Source organism: Salvelinus fontinalis, chromosome 37 (genome assembly GCF_029448725.1).
Source record: "Salvelinus fontinalis isolate EN_2023a chromosome 37, ASM2944872v1, whole genome shotgun sequence".
Lineage (NCBI taxonomy): Eukaryota > Metazoa > Chordata > Actinopteri > Salmoniformes > Salmonidae > Salvelinus > Salvelinus fontinalis.
Window position 1 is genome coordinate 7721109 of NC_074701.1, and position 21435 is coordinate 7742543.

A 21435-nucleotide genomic window follows, 5' to 3' on the forward strand; every position below is an offset into this window, starting at 1 on the left:
TACACGTGACATCTGAGCCCATGCCAGCCAAGACGCCACTGATAGGACAGTGAGGGCAAGATGGGTGAGGAGTGGGGGAGAGTGGTGAGAAATGAGGCCAGGGAAATAGTTTGGCCCTGGCCTAATGAAATGATTGGACGGTCAGCCCTACGTGTCAGTACAGGACACTTCCTTCCACGCACACTGTGGAGCACTGTGGCATGGTCTGTCAGGGTAAACTGGGTAAGTGGTAGCTAGCAACTGAGGCGGAGCAGGTAGCTTTTGTGAGCCAAAGGGTTCTTGTTCCAAACTTCCAGTTCAAGTCAGTTTTTGTTTATTCAGTTTTACAATATAGCATTTCCAAAGCTGCCCCCCCCCCATCCCAAAAGGTTTGTGCAACATGTAGGCTTACTGTTTCTAACATTTTGTTAACTAAGAAAAGATATTTCAGAGAAGGGGCCACCTACTGCAGTTTGTGGCCTTGAGGATGGATCATCTGTTACCCTAACCTGCTCAGTGGCTGACCGTTGCCGCTTCCAGCCACTCAGGTGCGTGTGGGTGTGGTGTCTGTCCAAATGGTTGGGAATTAATATAAATGACAGCAACATGCGGGAGGAAACGCAATAACCGCTGATTGCTGTGAATAGGGGAGACCCGGGGCTGGTTGTCACAGTACTTAGCCTATTCCACCCAATCTAGAGTCCTTTGTAGCCAAATAATTGTAAGATAGAAATGTGTGACTTCTTTAGAAGAGGTTATCTACCTGGTCAATTCATGTTAGTATCTCAAAACATTGAGATGAGGTGAATTCCTGTTTTTATAGGTGGCGGAAGTAAAGAAAATAGACATGTCTTGGTATTTTCATTGTTTGAATTATGGGAGGCTATCCATGATCAATTATGTTTGTTGAAAAAAGCAAAAGGGAGAGCTATATTTCAACCCTATTTTCAAATTGCTAGGTCAAGCCTTGTAGAATTTTAGCATCATAGTTAGCCTTCGTGCTTAATTCGGGATGGTTGTATAAAAAGTTGTACTGACAAAGTATAAGCTGTTGAATAATAAATATTGTTTAAATCAAAATCAATTGCCTGGGTATTACTGGATTCTGTTGGCTACATTCATGTCAAGTGGACGGTGTGATAGGTAGGCTTAAACGAATAATCCACTCAAACTATCTTGCGGTATGTTTAGCATGTCAGCAGTCAAGTTTTAAAGATATAGAATTTTCAAGAAGCAAAGTTTCACTTGCCACATCATGATAATGCAAATTGTATCATCATGATGCAAAACGCAGTGAAAATTAAAATCCTATATCTTGACAACTTGACTGCTGACATGCAAAACATTTTGGGACTGTATCAACAATGGACTAATGAAAAAAATACCAAAAGATAGTAGAAACGCCAAGATGGTCAATCTGACCATTTTCAATTTAATAATTTCAATAACTTAATTTCAATAAAAACCTTTAACCTACTTGCCCCTTTCCCTAAATGTGTATTTTACACTATAGGAGTACTTTGAGATAAATATCATGAAATACAATTACTTTTAAGCATTTCATTCTCAAAAGAGCCATGACATTACCATATGCATATATTGAACAGTAGAATAGCAGGGCCTAGACGAGTACCAATAGCAGCCAATGACACGTCTTTTGGATGTCAACATTCTAATAAATATATTAAATATATGCTATTGGAAAAATAATCATTTGGTTGGCTTTCTAGAGGTCTTAGGTAACACTACAATCCGGAAACATTTATATTCGAAAGAACATAATGAAAAAGTTGTTACTGGCTATATGTAAAAACAAAAAAAACACACAGAAAACAGAATTTAAAGTGTCAAATACATTTTATTTGTTACAACTATGAATCAAAAATATTATACGTTGGAACACAGTAAAAGCTCATTTTAACAAATGACAAAACAAATAAAAATACCCAAACCAAGACGCACGGTCAGCAAGATGCGCAGTCAATGAAGAAAATATCAGTAGCCTAAACATCAGTATAAGTGCCAAGTGTGGGTGTGAATAGTGAAAATCAGCACAAAAGTTATAATGGAATTATAATGAATTTAAGTGTCCATATGACAGCGGTCAAAATAGTATATTAGTTATATAATAGTTATTGGACACATTATTTTTTGCTTCGCTCGTGCTTACAGTATGGTGTGCGTCTTCACGCAACAGTTGGATCTCATTTAGGGATAACAATCCCTTGTCCTAAATGAGATAACAATCCCTTGTCCTAACAGTCGACACAAATCGTTGTCACTTTCACTTGCAACACTTCCCACAAACAAGTCACTTTCAGCTGAAACGGGTGTCGCGGGTTCTGTTCCGAGTGCATCTGCCCACCTGGCAGTTTCTCTTCCCCCGGGAGCTGTATGCAATTTTGCTTGCGCAATGGCTCTCGTGGAATCTTTGCTGCTGCCTTGGCCCTCATATGTCTCTCACGTAGCCCGTGTGCCAGATAAAGTCTCTCCTGCTCATGGTTTTGTTCAATTACTGCTTGAACACCACGTGTGCGTTGACAGCAGCCAAGTCAAGCAGGTTGTAGAACACAGCAGCAAGCCAGCGGCGAGTTCCACCTTTCACCGAGTACAGACGTGCCATCTGATCCAAAACATCCACACCGACCTATAGAATAGAATAAACAAATGTGAGGATCATTTTCTCATAGGAAAAACAACACGTGTGATACAGAAGAGCATAATGCATTGCATAAGTTAATCTATATATGGCGATGTGTATTACGTAATAGTGACATACCTTTGTTCGTTGTCGTGTGTAATAGTCTCCGGTTTTCTCGTTGTGTCCCGATCAATGGCAACTGTCGTCTGTCGGATGCATGGTGCTCAAGACTCAAATGTTATTTCTTGCCTTGGTAATGTGTGAGTGTTGGCTTGCCATTCTGAAGCACTGTTTGAATATTTCTTTATTTAACCTTTATTTAACTAGGTTGTGGGGAACTGTTACTGTGCAGTTGCCTTATTTTGCACTAAGGGAGGGAGCTCCCATCTCCTTTGTTCATGGTGCCAACCGGGCTTGTTTTCTTGCAAGCAACTTGTTCGTCAATGAAGAAATTGTCCATGGTGACATTTCGCCCCTTGCCAATGTAAGATCCCACAAGCATCATCACATTACCCAACACTCGCCCACCTGCTGCCCGATATGGATATTTTCCCAGATATGGAAAGCCGTTCAGCACAAATCAGAAGGATAATCACAGATGGTCACGATCCATTTCTTCCCCGCCATCCAAGTCGTTTTCATTCAAATCTTGTAGCATGTCCACCCATTCGTCTTGGTCTTCTCGTTGTAAATGACACACACTTTCACTGTGTACTCCAAGTAGGCATAGAGCAAACTAATAAGACTGCTTGGATTTGGTGGACTGGTAAAGGGTCAACTGTTTTGAGAGTATAATTAGAAAATACTAATATAATAGAATGGCCCACCCTGTTCTTCATTCACAATTAGTGATTACATAATTGTATTTATCTGTGCATGGCTGTGCCATGCAAATCTATGGCTGTGCCATGCCCTACCACAGTCAACACATATTTTACAGTACACATATAATGGAATAGAACAGAAAAATAAAATCCCAAATAGCTGTTGCTGATTGTAACCGGTACTCACATGGGCATGGAGCCATGGTTATTCTAGAAAGAGTTATGAAACAGAGAGACCATCAGCACAATTTGTAGAGTTGTTTGGCAAAAATAGGTTCATTAGAAACCTTGGAATCTTCTCTTTCCGATGGGGTATAGCAATCAAAACGTCTGTCCTGCATCGACTTCTGTAGGAGGATATGAAAGAAGTGCTATTTGGTAAGCTCCGTTCCCTTCTTAGTCAATGCATTGTCATCAGTCTCTTCATTCTCAATTTGATAATATTGTCACCAGGGTCGGAAATTAACACCAGCCAAATGAGGGTAGATTTTGTATGAATGTAATATTCCACCAGCCACGTTGGCAGGTGGTCACACAGAGCATTTGGGAATAAAAATTAAAAAAAAATCCAAAGCCCACGTTTAGGAAAGAAGCAGGTCGAAATGACAAGAAAGGCTACTAAAGTGTGACTTTGTTCTCGTGTTTCTTGGCCAGTTAAATCAGTTTGTTCACATACTTTTTCGATGTTAGTTTGAGTTTGTTGCAACTGTCTGCTGCTAGGAAGACATTGCAGTCTGAGATTCTATTTTAAATCACAGACCAGGGAGTGCCCAAGTTACCATGTTAACAGCCCTTCCCTTAAAAGGCCAGCTGAAATTTTGTGTCTCACCTAATGATTATTATAATTTTATAATTTTTACCCCTTTTCCTCCCCAATTTATCCCAGTTATCCAATTGGTAGTTACAGTCCTGTCTCATCGCTGCAACTCCCGTACGGACTCGGGAGAGGCAAAGGTCGAGAGCAGTGCGTCCTCCGAAACACAACCCAACAAAGCCGCACTGCTTCTTGACACAATGCCCACTTAACCCGGAAGCCAGCCGCACCAATGTGTCGGAGGAAACGCCGTACACCTGGCGACCGTGTCAGCGTGCACTGCGCTCGGCCCACCACAGGAGTGGCAAGTGCACGATGGAACAAGGACATCCCTGCCGGCCAAACCCTCCCCTAACCCGGATGACGCTGGGGCAATTCTGCGCCACCCCATTGGTCTCCCGATCGCGGCCGACTGCGACAGAGCCTGGACTCGAACCCAGAATCTCTAGTGGCACAACTAGCACTGCGATACAGTGCCTTAGACCACTGCGCCACTCGGGAGGCCGTATGATTGTGCTTGACTGAGCTTTTTTTATAACCTATATTTAACTAGGCAAGTCAGTTAAGAACAAATTCTAATTTACAATGACGGCCTACCAAAAGGCAAAAGGCCTCCTGCGGGGACGGGGGCCTGGAATTAGAAAAATTAAATATATAGGACAAAACACACATCACTATATAAAAAGAGACCTAAGGCAACAGCATAACAGCAAAACATAACACAGCATGGTAGCAACACAACAGCACAAAAACATGGTACAAACATTGGGCAAAGTCAACAGCACAGAGGTCAAGAAGGTAGAGACAACAATACATCATACAAAGCAGCCACAACTGTCAGTAAGAGTGTCCATGATTGAGTCTTTGAATGAAGCGATGGAGATAACTGTCCAGTTTGAGTGTTTGTTGCAGCTCGTTCCAGTTGCTAGCTGCAGCGAACTGAAAAGAGAAGAGACCCAGGGATATGTGTGCTTTGGGGACCTTTAACAGAATGCGACTGGCAGAATGGGTGTTGTATGTGGAGGATGAGGGCTGCAGTAGATATCTCAGATAGGGGGGAGTGAGGCCTAAGATGGTTTTATAAATACACATCAACCAGTGGGTCTTGTGACGGGTATACAGAGATGACCAGTTTACAGAAGAGTATAGAGTGCAGTGATGTGTCCTATAAGGAGCATTGGTGATAAATCTGATGGCCGAATGTTAAAGAACATCTAGCCGCTCGAGATCACCCTTACCTGCCGATCTACAAATTATGTCTCTGTAATCGAGCATTGGTAGGATGGTCATCTGAATCAGGGTTAGTTTGGCAGCTGGGATGAAAGAGGAGCGATTACGATAGAGGAAACCAAGTCTAGATTTAACTTTAGCCTGCAGCTTTGAGATGTGCTGAAAGAAGGACAGTGCACCATCCAGCATTACTCCCAAGTACTTGTATGAGGTGACTACCAGAGAAAGCATGTTGGCTTTGTTGTAGAGCATTTAACACAAAATCCGGGGAGGGTCCAGCCGAGTATAAGACTGTATCATCTGCATATAAATGGACGAGAGATTCCTACCGCCTGAGCTATGTTGTTGATGTAAATTGAGAAGAGCCTGGGGCCTAGGATCGAGCCTTGGGGTACTCCCTCGGTGACAGGTAGTGGCTGAGACAGCAGATTTTCTGACTTGATATACTGCACTCTTTGAGAGAGGTAGTTAACAAACCAGGCCAAAGACCCCTCAGAGACATCAATACTCCTTAGCCGGCCCAAAAGAATGGAATGGTCTACCGTATCAAAAGCGCTGGCCAAGTCAATAAAAATAGCAGCACAATATTGTTTAGAATCGAGGGCAATGGTGACATCATTGAGGACCTTTAAGGTTGCAGTGACACATCCACAACCTGAGCGGAAACCAGATTGCATACCCAAGAGAATACTATAGACATCAAGAAAGTCAGTCGATTATTGACAAGTTTTCCCAACACTTTTGATAAACAGGGCAACATAGAAATAGGCCTATAACAGTTAGGATCAGCTTGATCTCCCCCTTTAAATAAAGGACAAACTGTGGCTGCCTTCCAAGCAATGGGAACCTCCCCAAAGGAGAGAAAGGTTGAAAATAGGCTTTGCGATGATAGGGGCAGCAACCTTACAGAAGAAAGGGTCTTATCCATCTGAGGTCTAAGTCAGGTTTAAGGAGCACCTTTAGCATGGATCACTTCCAAAAACTTTTATTCGTGAACAGCTAAACAGCTTACCACGGCTAAGTGTTGTATCCAGGCACTCTGCGTTGCGTCGTGGATAAGAACAGCCTTTAGCCCTGGTATATTGACCATATACCGCACCCCCTTGGGCCTTATTGCTTAAATAAGCTGTATCACTCAGCATTTTGTTGCAGGGCAGGCACTTTCTTGATTATTGATGTTCAGTCGTAGAACTGTTTATTTGTTTTTATTATTGGATCTAAATGATTTATTTTGACATACATTGGTTAAAAGCTGCAATAAACAACTTTTTGGTTGACACAACCAAATTTACATTGAAAAGTGTGTTATACAGTGCTTTCGAGAAAGTACTCACACCCCTGGACCTTTTCCACATTCTGTTGTGTTACAACCTGAATTTAAAATTGATTAAATAAAATGTTTTGTCACTGGAAGTAGAATGATGTTTCTCTACATTTTTACAACTTAATAAAAAATGAAAAAAATGAAAAGCTGAAATGTCTTGAGTCAATAAGTATTCAACCCCTTTGTTATGCAAGCCTAAATACGTTCAGGAGGCACATAAGTTGCATGGACTCACACTGTGTGCAATAAGTGTTTAACATTATTTTTTTAATGACTACCTCATCACTGTAACCCACACACACAGATCATTTTAAGGTCCTTCAGTTGAGCAGTGAATTTCAAACACAGATTCAACCACAAAGAACAGGGAGGTTTTCCAATTCCTCGCAAATAAGGAAACCTATTGGTAGATGGTAAATATAGAAAAAGCAGACATTGAATATCCCTTTGAGCATGGTGAAGTTATTAATTACACTTGGATGGTGTATCAATACACCCAGTCACTACAAAGATACAGGTGTCCTTCCTAACTCAGTTGCCAGAGAGGAAGGAAACTGCTCAGGGATTTCACCATGAGGCCAATGGTGACTTTAAAACAGTTACAGAGTTTAATGGCTGTGATAGAACACTGAGGATGGATCAACAACATTGTAGTTACTCCACAATAATAACCTAATTGACAGGGTGAAAAGAAGGAAGCCTGCACAGAATAAAAATACTACAAAACATGCATCCTGGTACAAAAAGTCAACAAAGTAATACTGCACAAAATGTGGCTTTTCCCCCCACTTTTTGTCCTATAGACAAGGAGTTGTATTACATTTGGCCCAAACACATTACCGAGTACCACTCTCCGTATTTTCAAAGATAGTGGTGGCTGCATCATGTTATAGGTATGCTTGTAATCGTTAAGGGCTGGTGATTTTTTGTAGAATAAAAAATAAACGGAATGGAGCTAAGCACTGGAAAGATCCTAGAGGAAAACCTGGTTCAGTTTGCTTTCTACCAGACACTGGGAGATGAATTCACCATTCAGCAGGACAATAACCTAAAATACAAGACCAAATCTACATTGGAGTTGCTTACCAAAAAGACAGTGAATGTTCCCGAGTGGCTGAGTTATTTTTTTAAATTGTATTTTTATTTTATTTAACTAGTCAGTTAAGAACAATTTTTTTATTTACAATGATGGCCAACCCCGGCCACACCTGGACGACGCTGGGGCAATTGTGCACCGCCCTATGGAACTCCCAATCACAGCCGGATGTGATACAGACTGGATTCGAACCAGGGACTGAAGTGACGCACTGAGAGTGCCTTAGACCTCTGCGCCACTCGGGAGCTTTAACTTAAGTCTGCTTGAAAATCTTTGGAAAGACTTGAAAACAGTTCTCTAACAATGATCAACAACCAATTTCAACCAAGCTCAGCGTTCAACACCATAGTGCCCTCAAAGCTCATCAATAAGCTAAGGACCCTGGGACTAAACACCTCCCTCTGCAACTGGATCCTGGATTTCCTGACGGGCCGCCCACAGGTGGTAAGGGTAGGTAAGAACACATCCGCCACACTGATCCTCAACACAGGGGCCCATCAGGGGTGCATGCTCAGTCCCTTCCTGTACTCCCTGCTCACCTGCATGGCCAGGCACGACTCCAACACCATCATTAAGTTTGCAGATGACACAACAGTGATAGGCCTGATCACCGACGAGACAGCCTATAGGGAGGAGGTCAGAGACCTGGCCGTGTGGTGCCCGGACAACAACCTCTCCCTCAACGTGATCAAGAAAAAGGAGATGATTGTGGACTACAGGAAAAAGAGGGCCGAGCATTGACGGGGCTGCAGTGGAGCAGGTTGAGAGCTTTAAGTTCCTTGGTGTCCACATCACCAACAAACTAACATGGTCCAAGCACACCAAGACAGTCGTGAAGAGGGCACGACAAAACCTATTCCCCCTCAGGAGACTGAGAAGATTTGGCATGGTCCTCAGATCCTCAAAAGGTTCTACAGCTGCACCATCGAGAGCATTCTGACTGGTTGCATCACTGCCTGGTACGGCAACTGCTCGGCCTCCGACCACAAGGCATTACAGAGGGTAGTGCGAACGACCCAGTATATCACTGGGGCCAAGCTTCCTGCCATCCAGGACCTCTATACCACGCGGTGTCAGAGGAAGGCCCTAAAAATGGTCAAAGACTCCAGCCACCCTAGTAATAGACTGTTATCTCTGCTACCGCAAGGCAAGTTGTACCAAAGCTCCAAGTCTAGGTCCAAGAGGCTTCTAAACTGCTTCTACCCCTAAGCCATAAGACTCCTGAACATCTAGTCAAATGGCTACCCAAACTATTTGCAATGCCCCCTCCCCCCCTCTTTACACCACCGCTGGTCTCTTTTGTCATCTATGTATAGTCACTTTAATAACTCTACCTACATGTACATACCACCTCAACTAACTGTGCGCTTGTGTAGTGCACATCAGAGTGCAGATGGTGTTCACACTTGTTCAAACGAACCAAACATAGGGGGTAAACGCACCAGAGTAAAAAACAAAACAAAAATCCTAACAAACTAGGTGTGAAAGCCACCTCCGCCCCTTCCCCAGTGACTCACTTTTCCAGGAAGTCCTTGTCCACGACGGCTGAGATGTCCAGCAGGGGGTTCCCCATCCCGAACAGAGAATTAGGGCTGTAAAACACACACACACACACACATTATTATCAGCCACAACATTAGTTTTGTATTGTTACAAACCATCAGAAAATGTCATATGCATATGGTGGATTAACATAGTCTATGCGTTCCATTGACCGTCCATAAGTGTCCCATTCACGCAACGGCAGAATTATAGGTAGGCCTAAACCGTCTAACGTCAATAGGTGAGAATATGGACTGTGAACACAGATGTGATAGAAGCCCTATGTTCATTCATGCATCATCACATGACATATTTCACAAAAAGGCACCATCAGGAGGATAGCAGTGTGTGTGTCTTCCAGGGATGAGTGGAACACAAAGCTTGACTTAGTAACAGTTGTGGAGTCTTGTGACGAGCGTTATCCCAAACATGTTTCTAAACCAAGGTCTCTCCATACCCACCTCTCCTCCCCCTCTGAGACCCAATAGTAAAACAGAAGACTGAACAAACAGACCTGCCTGCCTGCGTGTGTGTGTGTGGGAGAGTGTCAGGGAGTTTCAGCTACGGGTCAAAAGACTGACACCACCGAGGGACACAGTGCCAGAGTGATAAGCATGTTAAATCAGGCTTCAGTTCTCACACACACACGCACGCCTTAGGTATAATATTCAACCTTAAGAAAAAGAAAAGCGGACAGGCTGTGCAGGGTCAGGGTGAACCTTGTTGAACTCTCTCTCGCTACTGTACATCTGGGGCGTATTCATTAGTGCACACCGTAGCGAAACTAAAATAAGTGTTTCTTGATGGACAAGTTCAGGTTATTCCCTCCCCGTTTCAGCCGTTTGCTTCCTGCACAGCCTTGTAGAAGTGTGAAAATGTAGCAGGTAACAATAACGTAAATTCCTGCGCCAAAGCCTGCTACCTTATCCTCCAACGGAGACATTTCTTTATAAGTGCCTAAATGTCCTTTCATCTACGGTACTTAATTGTTTTGCATACATGTTTATAAATGATGTAATGTATAATAACTGATACTAATATATACTATAGAGGATTAAATATATTATGACACCAAAGGAAATATGTACCATGTTTGATTATGATTGTTTTTTAGTGTCTCAAAACTCTGAGTGGTCCACAATGTAGTTTAAAAAAATATGCGTTTTGTATTCTCAAATTGTATCAGTCTGCAGTGACACTTCAATAAAATGTAACTTACTATAGTCTTCATTAATACACTATGTTAATAGGCCTCTAGGGAGTTGGCCCGTTCTTAATAAAATTATTATCAGTGTTTCATTGACACCCCACCCTTAATACACACAGGTTCCTACTGAACAAGCTCTCCATCTGCTCGCTTAAGATTACAGAGTGGTGAGCCAATTTCCCTACCACCAGACCAGCTACACCATCACCATCATTTCAGCATCCTACCATCCACTGTATAGATAGACCCAACACCTCAGCATTGAACCATGTACTTTACAGACTATATAACACAATGCACATCAGGTCCTCTCCCTAGTCTAGTGTCCTTACCGTGCAGCTGGCATGGTGTGCGTCTTTTTGTCTCAGTAACAGTTTCACTCTGTGTAACAGACCTGTTGGCCGCCTCAGACAACCCAGCCAAAAAGGACTCTTCGTTCCCAAACCTCGGGTTAAAATCTCTCTTGATGAATCGCTTGAATCGATTTTTTTCTGAAAGCCTGACCCCTCCTTTCTAGCTGGTCTGATAGGCTACGTGAGAAGAGGGCGTGACAAAGTTCTGCTGTCTGGATCTGTGATTGGTGAGCTTCACTATTTTGTCTCCCGGCCGTTCATTATTACAGCGTAATGTGTGTGACAAAATGTGCAGATCATATTCAGACACTTTCGCGATAGAATAACACCCACACCAAGTATCAGAATAGCTAACGTTAGCTGGCTAAATTAGAGGGCGATGTACAAGTATTTAGAAAATTGCGTATAATAATGATGCAATGAATCAATTGTGAACACGCGGGAGCCATTCATGCATTTACTAAATAACGTTCAAGCCGTTATCAGAGCAACTCAGAAAACACATTCTTGTAAATTATAATTAGCTGACGTTAGCGAGCCTAGACGACGAGCCAGCGGAGTGGGTAGCTCCCGGTGACACAACAGTGACATTGAAATTATGCTGAGGAAAGCGCTACTCAGCCTCAGACTAAACATTAGTTTCGTCGGTGCTTCAAGGACTTTGAGTCACAGACAGACCGAGACTTGGGTGACATTGTATTGAGCCCCTACTACAGACAGACCGAGACTTGGGTGACAGTGTATTGAGCCCCTACCTCTGACCCCTAACCTACTATGAACGCAAAGAACTTCACACGCTAACTACACCGGCCACGCGCGTGCGCATGTTGATTTTGTCCATCCACACCAACTATATTAATTTGGGGACAGGTAGAAACATTCATGGGCATTTAGCAGTAGTGTAAACTACTTTAGTTGTTTTTTTGGGGGGGTTATATTTTTTTTACTATTATACATTCCTAAAGAAAATATTGTACTTTTTACTCCATACATTTTACCATTCCATCTTGTGAATTGAAATAATGAGAAATTAAATTGATTTTGGTTGCAGACACCACTGGTTATTTTACTAAGATTTCTTGTGTCAAGAAACTACTACTACCTAGCTACATTGACTAGCTAGGTTCACAATGTAAACCAAATGCAACTTGTGCAATTAGAGGATCATTTAGTACAACAACTAGCAACAATTTAATGAGTACTTGCAGAAAACTGGACCAAATCTACTGTACTTACACATAATAGATTCATTTTGGTACAGTACTGTAGGGGAAAATATAATAAAGATGCTCTTCCCCTCTGCTCCTCTCCCAAAACAACACACTCTGTGTAGGAGATCAAACTTAAAGCAACAGCTTACATGCTGACCAAACCGCACGTCCACATGCGCCATCACGTACAAGTTGATTTTGTTCACCCACACCAGAAGCGACCAGGACACGCAGGTTGAAGTATCAAAACAAACTCTGAACCAATTATATTAATTTGGGGACAGGTCAAAAAGCAGTAAACATTTATGACAATTTAGCTAGCTAGCTTGCTGTTGCTAGCTAATTTGTCCTGGTATATAAACGTTGGGTTATTTTACCTGAAATGCACAAGGTCCTCTACTCTGACAATCCACAGATTAAAACAGTAAACCAAATTTGTTTCTCCTCATCTCTCCTCCCTTCAGGCTTCTTTTTCTTCTTTGGACTTTATATGGCGGTTTGCAACCAACTTCACAGCATTACTACAACCAACCGGTGTGGTCTTAAATTCATCTTTCAATCACCCATGTGGGTATATGCTCCTAAACACCAATGAGGAGATGGGAGAGGCCGGACGAACGTCACATATAGAACCAATTTCTATTAAGACGCGCGACAGCAGTGTGGGTGCAATGATTGAATAACATGTATGTGCACATTTATTTTGCAACGCGAGCGGTGTGGTCAGCATGTTATAGTGGAGCTGAAGTGTAAAGGGTTTATCAGAGTCCAAAACGTGTATGTACAGCAGTGTTCTAGACTATTGGTCAGTTGGCTTTCATACTTTCCGATTTTCAGCACAGCTCAAGTAATTTCTCCAACTGTCAACACATTCAAAAGAATAGAAGATGCATTGGTTGGGAATTGTGGGGATGTGTGTGTTCAGGCTGTGTCCCCCCCGCATATGGAGCCGTGTAGCTATGTCAAAATGGGACGCAGGACTATTGCATCCTAGTGTCTGTGGACTATGATTTACTCTTAAGTCTGCACCAACGGTAAGCACACAGAGCAGGCTTTATACATTGGAACACACTGCGACCTCACCTATATATTATGTCAGTGGTGTAGTGGAGGGTAGGCCTATACGTAGGTACAGTGCATTCGGAAAGTATTCAGACCCCTTGACTTTTCGCACATTTTGTTACGTTAGCGTTATTATAAAATGGCTTCAATATTTTTTTCCATCAATCTACACACAATACCCCAAGCCAAAGCGAAAACAGAAATACCTTATTTATTTACATAAGTATTCAGACCCTTTGCTATGAGACTTGAAATTGAGCTCAGGTGCATCCTGTTTCCATTGATCATCCTTGAGATGTTTCTACAACTTCAAGTCCACCTGTGGTAAATTAAATTGATTGGACATGACTTGGAAGGCACACACCTGTCTATATAAGGTCCCACAGTTGACAGTGCATGTCAGAGCAAAAACCAAGCCATGAGGTTGGAGGAATTGTCCGTAGAGCTAAGAGACATGATTGTGTCGAGGCACAGATCTGGGGAAGGGTATCAACAAATGTCTGCAGCATTGAAGGTCCCCAGGAACACAGTGGCATCCATCAATCTTAAATGGAAGAAGTTTTGAACCACCAAGACTCTTCCTAGAGCTGGCTGGCCGGCCAAACTGAGTAATCGGGGGTGAAAGGCCTTGGTCAGGGAGGTGACCAAAAACTCAATGGTCACTGTCAGAGCTGCTGAGTTCCTCTGTGGAGATGGGAGAACCTTCCAGAAGGACAACCATCTCTGCAGCACTCCACCAATCAGGCCTTTATGGTAGAGTGGTCAGACTGACGCCACTCCTCAGTAAAGGGCACAACAGCCCGCTTGGAGTTTGCCAAAAGGCACCTAAAGGACTCTCAGACCATGAGAAACAAGATTCTGTGGTCTGACGAAACCGAGATTGAACTCTTTGGCCAGAATGCCAAGCGCCATGTCTGGAGGAAACCTGGCACCATCCCTACGGTGAAGAATGGTGGTGGCAGCATCATGCTGTGGGGATGTTTGTCAGCGGTAGGGACTGAGACTAGTCAGGATAGAGGGGGAAATGAATGGAGCAAGGGACAGAGAGATCCTTGATGAAAACCTGCTCCAGAGCGTTCAGGAACTCAGACTGGGTTCACCTTCTAACAGGACAACACTAAGCACACAGCCAAGACAATGCAGGCGTGGCTTCGGGACAAGACTCTGAATGTCCGCGAGTGGCCCAGCCAGAACCCGGACTTGAACCCAATCGAACATCTCTGGAGAGATCTGAAAATAGCTGTGCAGTGACGCTCCCCATCCAACCTGACAGAGCTTGATATGATCTGTAGAGAAGTGCCAAAGCTTGTAGCGTCATACCAAGGAAGACTTGAGGCTGTCATCGCTGCCAAAGATGCTTCAACAAAGTACTGAGCAAAGGGTCTAAAAACATATGTAAATGTAATCAATTTATTTTTAATAAATCTGCAAAAATGTCTAAACCTGTTTTTGGTTTTAAAATAAGGCTTTAACATAACAAAATGTGGAAAAAGTCAAGGGGTCTGAATACTTTCTAGAGACACGTGTCATTACACGGGATACCACGCCCACAATGATGACGGCACACCCAACGACCGCATTTTATCAACACATACTTCCTCACTAACAGTCATTGATTGTTGGTTGTTATTGTACACATTTAAAGATATCCATTACAAAGCGTAAGTGTCCCACTTAACCAATACTCACCCACAGATAATGAGGGTCAACAATGAAGCCAAATCATATAGATCTACATTGTGATTGATAGGCCTATTTATATTTATTCAGTAATTTAATCTTCTTTGCTTGATGAATTGTTCAATAATTATAATAAACAAATGTGTTTATTAACTATAAGACATGATTTGTAATGTCAGTAGCCTATAGGCTATTTAGGCCTATGAATCCATAAGGGATAAACGTACATTACCTTGGAAATAATGGACAATGCCGCGGGAAGAGGCGGAGCCGAGTACTATAATATTCTTATAATAAAGTTTTATGATAATCTTATAGGATTGCTATAGATTTTTTTCTGTAAGGGAAAAGGTAACGTCACTCAAATCTACATTTTTTTACATTTTTCTCAGACTTCAAAAGTGGTCTAAGCATTGTTACAGTTTTTGGTTATTGTACCACCAACTGAATTTTGCTCTGCCCGGATTCTCTCTTAAGTACCCCCTCAAGTGCCTTTTAGCAGTAGAGACCAGCCTATGGTCTCATGAGTCTTCTCAAGTACCCCATGTGGATAGGCCAAGTACCCCTAGGGGTGCCAGTACCCCTTTGTTGGGAACCACTGATGTAGAACTTCCAAGTTTGTCTTTCCATTTTTAAACTAAAGTGTGACAGAGCGAAAACCTGAACAACAACAAAAAAGGGAAAATCTTAAACCTGTGAATTTCTTACTCAGTTGACAGCCTAATTTATCAGTTTCAATAGTAGGCCTACTATTTGCTTCTTGCACAGTACACATTAGGTTGGCCTGACTGTCAAAGATAATGAGATTTATCATTTTAGGTCACCACTAAATAATGCTTCCACACACAACTAGCGGACAAAACATGTACGCATTGCATAAACTAGCTAGCTGATGTTACATTCTTTCCATTGACGTGTTCAGACTAATAATGAATGAACGATGCTGAAGTTTAAATGCTTGGTTGATATCTCATTGATTCCGAGTTCACAGGCTAGCCCCTCGCCTCAAGGTTTTGGCAAACATCTAAAGCATAAGCACGTGTACAGTATTTAACTATCTAAAGCTGCAGCCAGACTCGTGTAGTCAGTAGCCATGCTCAGCAGAGCTGCATTCAGTTAACTATAGCTACCCGAGTTTGGTCGGGGTTTTCCTTGAACTCTCTGAAGTTTTCTCTGGGGTCTTCTTTTCTGGGGTCTTCTTTTCTGGGGTTTTCTTTTCTGGGGTTTTCTTCTCCTTTTTCTCATCTGACAGTCGGAGTTTCTTCGCTCTTGGTTCGCCTGACGCCATGGTTCTGAAGGAACACGCTGCAACCTCCTCGAGTAAAGATAGCTATCGTGGATATTAATCAAGAGGCAGATAGAGAGCAGAAACGGCTATTAGAATCAACAGACGAAGCCCAAATGTAGCTGCCCACAGACTGCGCCTGACCAGAAAGACAGGAACTTTGGTCAGAAGTTGATGACTTAGTTGTGCGCACTTCGGTCAGTGCATATTACACACAGATATTCACTCATGTCAAGGTCGAATATTTAAAGGTTTTATGTAAAGTTTGACTGTGCTGATAAGAGAGCATAAGTGTGCATGGTAAAGCAGGCTTCTGTGTATTCATAGGTCGCACCTCTGTCACGTCACGTGACGGAGGTGCGATGCCATTCCAAGCCATGCCAAGCCGCCCTCTACCGGCGGCGCCATAGTGGCAGGGTTGAAATAATTATATATTTTTTTATGAGAAATCCCATGGCCGTATATATATATATATATCAGGCAGTGAGCGTGCTTTCAGATGAAGTTTTAGTATATATATATATATATATATATATATATATATATATATCAGGCAGTGAGCGTGCTTTCAGATGAAGTTTTAGTATATATATATATATATATATATATATATATATATATATATATATATATATATATATATATATATCAGGCAGTGAGCGTGCTTTCAGATTAAGTTTTAGTGAATTAAACATGTTCAATTGCTTTCATGAGCTTTTTCTCTCACTGCCCTGAGTTTAAGACAAGGGTTTAGCTATCTTGGAATTTAAGAACATTTCCAATAACTTTATTTTCAAGAATCGAATTTCTTATTAACTTTTTGCTTAAGGAGAAACATAAGAAATAGCGCAAGAGACTTTCCAACAACCTTTTGGAGGAATAACAACTTTGCTTAACTTTCTTCTTAAGTCTATAGTTAAGGAAAAAATGGCAGTTAAGAATACATTTCTTCTTAAGGTTTTGTGAAACCGGACCCTGGTTGTTACTGAGTGAGTGAGTGAACGGTGGGCGGTCCGGAGTGGTGTGTATGCTCGCACCTGATTAGACTACAATCACCCCATTAAAAGGAGGAAACCATCGTCCATATCACACCATTCATATGGTAACCCACATGTGTGTATCTGGTTAGCAAGCTACTTGTCATTAGGCTTTTAAAGGGGAAATCGTTTGATTTGTTTGTTTTGTTTTTAACGGTAATGGTGGGGAATGAGTCACAAAAATATGTTGAAATTAAGTGTCAAGTGTATTGACATGAAATGCTTCCATCATGCTTCCATCATGAGGATAATTAATCTGCCTGCTGTTTATGTGATAGATGAATGAAAGTGAAATTAATTGTTTGTTTACATGTTATGCGTGGGATAATATTTAACTGCAAGGCAGTACATGTTACTATTTTAGTCAATTTCATAACTATACATTAAATATGCAGTTGGTTATGAGTCCTAATACATTTGTTACAGATGTCTAATGTCACCAGGGTGTCTGGGGTTATCTCCCAACTTCATGAACATTTAAAATATAACGAATCTTCCAAGTTGTATTTTGGTTGTTAATATAGGGTAGACAGACAAGTTCTCTACTTTCTCCCTTTTTCACTTGCCTTCATTTTTGCAGTAATGCTGCAATCAGTTGGTTGCATGTACAGTATTATGAATAGGATGTATGCATATTGTTAATAAAGAGAATAGCATTTTTAAACAATCTGCCCATTTGTTTTTGTTGGCATATAAGTATTTGTATTGCTCATACCAACTGAGCCATATGTTTAAAACTGTCAGCGCTGTCATCCATGGTTCAGATAAAATGACATTCACTGTAAATGTTTCTTATCAATTCTGGAAGCAGTAGGCATAGCAAACATGCATACTACCTTTTATTACGGCCACTGTCCTTAATGTCATTACTTAAAGGGCTGTGAAAACAATGAAAATGTCACAATATATTTAGAGATACAAAAACCAGATAGGAATCATGTGTTGCTATATTTGCGGTGGACGTAGCATCTTCGTTTCTCAATCCATTTGGTAAATGACTTTAAACTGCGTGTTTCTCAAATTGATTTAGGATGTTAACTAATGGGCCGTAGATGATCATCTACAACATCTCACCAGATAAAGCAAAGGGTGTGGTTGAGTGTGCTTCAGGGTTCAAATGGCTCCGTGTAAGTAAGGAGGAGCCTTGGCTTGTGCAAGCCAGAACAGCTCATAGGAGCAGCAGGAAAAATGCCTCTCGCTAAGTAGTAGAAGCAGATCATTCGGTTAACTTTCCTTCCAGTCCTAGAATATGGAGACATCATCCACGTAAGTATGTGTGAGTTATTTTGCTGTATAAAGACATTTCTGCCCATTGCAACACTACAATAATACCTTTCTAAAATGTAACTTCCCAAATCCAACAATTAGTAAGGCCTATCCAACCGTATCACTCCTATTTAGTGGAATGTTACCCAACAAATACATTTAAGCAGTGCATTGTAGGTACACTACACCACAATTTCAAATGGTTGGACATACAGTAGGTACTCTTTCCATTTGTCCTATTGAAGCACACAAACTATAGTATTTAGCCTAAAGCAGCATATGATTTTACAGTAGACTATAGATGTAGGCTACAGTATAGTCACATGGCATGATGTTAATATGTTAGCGCAGCACATTGGTCTGAACAACTTATAGCCTCTTAGTGAATGTCTCTTAATGAGAAAAAATCATAAATGTATGAGAATGTTGCATTTTGAAATTTAAATCGTCATTCTGACATTGGACCTGCGTGAGGGGTATGTCAACTGAATTGGGGCATTTTAGAGGGGCTGAATGATGCACCATTAAAGCCTAGGCTACAGCCGGGCGCCTCCCGTGGTATTACTTTCTCATGATGAATTTGCATGGGTATGACCGACAGACAAGAATAAGCACATCTTTATAGTGGAGTTTATTATAGGCGCAAGGATGCAATAGGTGCATTTCTGCTTGGGCTCTATAGGCTACTACTTGACATTGGTCTATATGGCAGCACACTTATTTGCATGGTTTTAATATAGGCTATGTTCTAACGTATGGTTGTAGGCTGCTTGCATCATATGGCGCTGCAGCTTATAGGTAATTTATGCGGGTGGAGAACATGTACCCATCTGCTTGAGCCCTACTTGTCCTTGGCAAACATCATCAAAAGTTAAAACACAAATCATGGCCCTCTATATGCATGATAATGAATTCAGTGCATCATTGTCAAGCAATATCCTAAATAGACATAGGGCATATGATAATGTGCCAGTATAGGCTATAGGAGGTTTAATGTCCACATATATGATATAAAGACTAAATCATTTTTGGTTTTTTGAGGCTCTAATGTCGATATCATTTTGGTTTTATATGTACACTTACATACTTGTTTTGCCTATTATTCAGCTTTTGATGCCTTAAAACCCTGTGTTTCTCAAGCCAGATCTTTCTTGTATTTTGTAGCAGGGGGCGGCTCAGTGGCGACCCCAAAGGTCAATTGTAACCACACTTTAATGATTTGTAAACTAATAGGGTAAGGAGAAACTACAAAACGGTGCCATATTTGTAGTTCACATCTCTTCTGGTTTCTGTAACAATGTCAGTTGTTAGCCTATTTGTTACATACATTATTTAAAACAATCCATATACAATAACATAGTTGTGAATCCAACGAAACAACGATAGAGCAACAAGAATTGATTCATCAGAAAATTCCGAAAGAATCACAGCTGAGACATACGCAATATACATTTTAAAGTCATTTTAGATTGAGCCAACATATGCAGCATTAACTGAGAATGCAGTCTCCGCTAAAACTGTTTCATCCGCAGCAGGTAAGAGAGGTCAGATTTCAGAAGGGAATTCTGTATGACCATCTATTGCGGGTCACTCAGGCACGCAGCAGTTAGCTTCAAGTGAGGCAACACCTCACTGCACCATGCCTCTGACCTAAAACTCATATGACCTACAACTTGTAGACCTATGTATGCTGTATATGACTGCGTAGCCTAGCCTATGTAGTGATTCAGGCGTTCAGATAGTGAAAACTTTTGTTTTAAGCACTCGCCCAGAGCCTGTTGCCTTGGCATGTGGACATAACCCATCTGATCAATTAAATATATACTTATTCTTATCATTAAAAGTGTCTAGTAGTACAATCAAGCTGTTTAGAAAGTTTACTGACCAGCATTTTCAACCCTAGCTAAAAGCCTATAGGCCTATTTATCAAAAATAAAATTCACCACTAAGAGTCCTACATTGTAGCGAGAACATATAATATGTTTAAGGGGTGTTTCATGATTGTGAGTACAAAACAAAAATGGCCACGTTTCTGTGAAGAACTACAACTGCCTGTTTCACGTTGCATCGTGTTCTGCGGCGGCGACCAAAAGTTCTAACCCCTTTGTGGTTTGTTTAGAATAATTATTTATTAAATGTGCCACCTCGAACCACATCATGGCCTTGAGCGTCCTCTCCCCAGCAAAGTAAATTTATCAGACATTACAAGTCTACAAGGCTTGATCTCTAAATTGGTTTCGCTGTAGGCTACATACTTAACCCTTAAAGCCAGAATCCTTAGTTGCTAAACCCATTTTTGGACCGTTAAATGTGGCAGGATCAGGTGCAGAACTATTTTATTTAAAGATGATAATGGTGATCTAGATGTTCAAATTACAATATTTACAAAATAATCTAAATTGATATTTACAAACTCCACAACTAACAGGTACATTTAAAATACAATACATTGGAGGAAACAAACCTGTCTATTCCATTAGACTCAGGTTGTGGTATACCAGGCACACTTCAGGTTCCCCTCACCATGACATAAATGGTAAATTACTTGCAACAATGGCCTGTAATCGCATCTAACAATTAAACAGAAATGTCCACAGATCCTTAGTGCTCCTTTTAACCGAAAAAGAGCAATGAAACATAACATTTTAAAACAAAGACAAGTAATACAATTACGTAAATTAAAACAGAATGGACATGTTAAAAATACAAAAAAACTAACAACAAATAGACAAGGCAGACCCCCCCCCCCCCCCCGCCTCACTCTCAGTCTCATTAATCTATCCCTCAATCAATATCACCATCGTTGTCATCGTAATCACTATCATTGTCGTCATAATAGTCATCATCCTCATCCACTTCCTCGATGTCCTCCACTTCAACGTTT

General features: G+C 41.4%; 1 protein-coding gene and 1 long non-coding RNA gene across 3 annotated transcripts in view; both read right to left on the reverse strand.

Moving 5' to 3' along the window:
* Positions 1–16325, reverse strand: part of LOC129836043 (adenosine kinase-like) — a 30851-nt gene extending 14526 nt beyond the window's left edge. Inside the window, exons 1-2 of one of the 2 annotated variants that reach the window (XM_055901793.1) lie at positions 16094–16325; positions 9426–9500 (exon numbers count right to left, since the gene is read on the reverse strand). In XM_055901793.1, the coding sequence (XP_055757768.1) occupies positions 9426–9500; positions 16094–16251 (233 nt within the window). In that variant the 5' untranslated portion in view covers positions 16252–16325. Of the gene's footprint in view, positions 1–9425; positions 9501–10989; positions 11106–16093 lie in introns of those variants that run through there. The other variant, XM_055901794.1, reaches the window with a different exon arrangement.
* Positions 1818–9417, reverse strand: LOC129836044 (uncharacterized). The gene is made up of 2 exons (XR_008756602.1): positions 2759–9417; positions 1818–2626 (listed from the first exon to the last, which is right to left on the reverse strand). It is a non-coding gene; the product is annotated as an uncharacterized LOC129836044 (long non-coding RNA).
* Positions 16326–21435: the final 5110 nt, after the last annotated feature.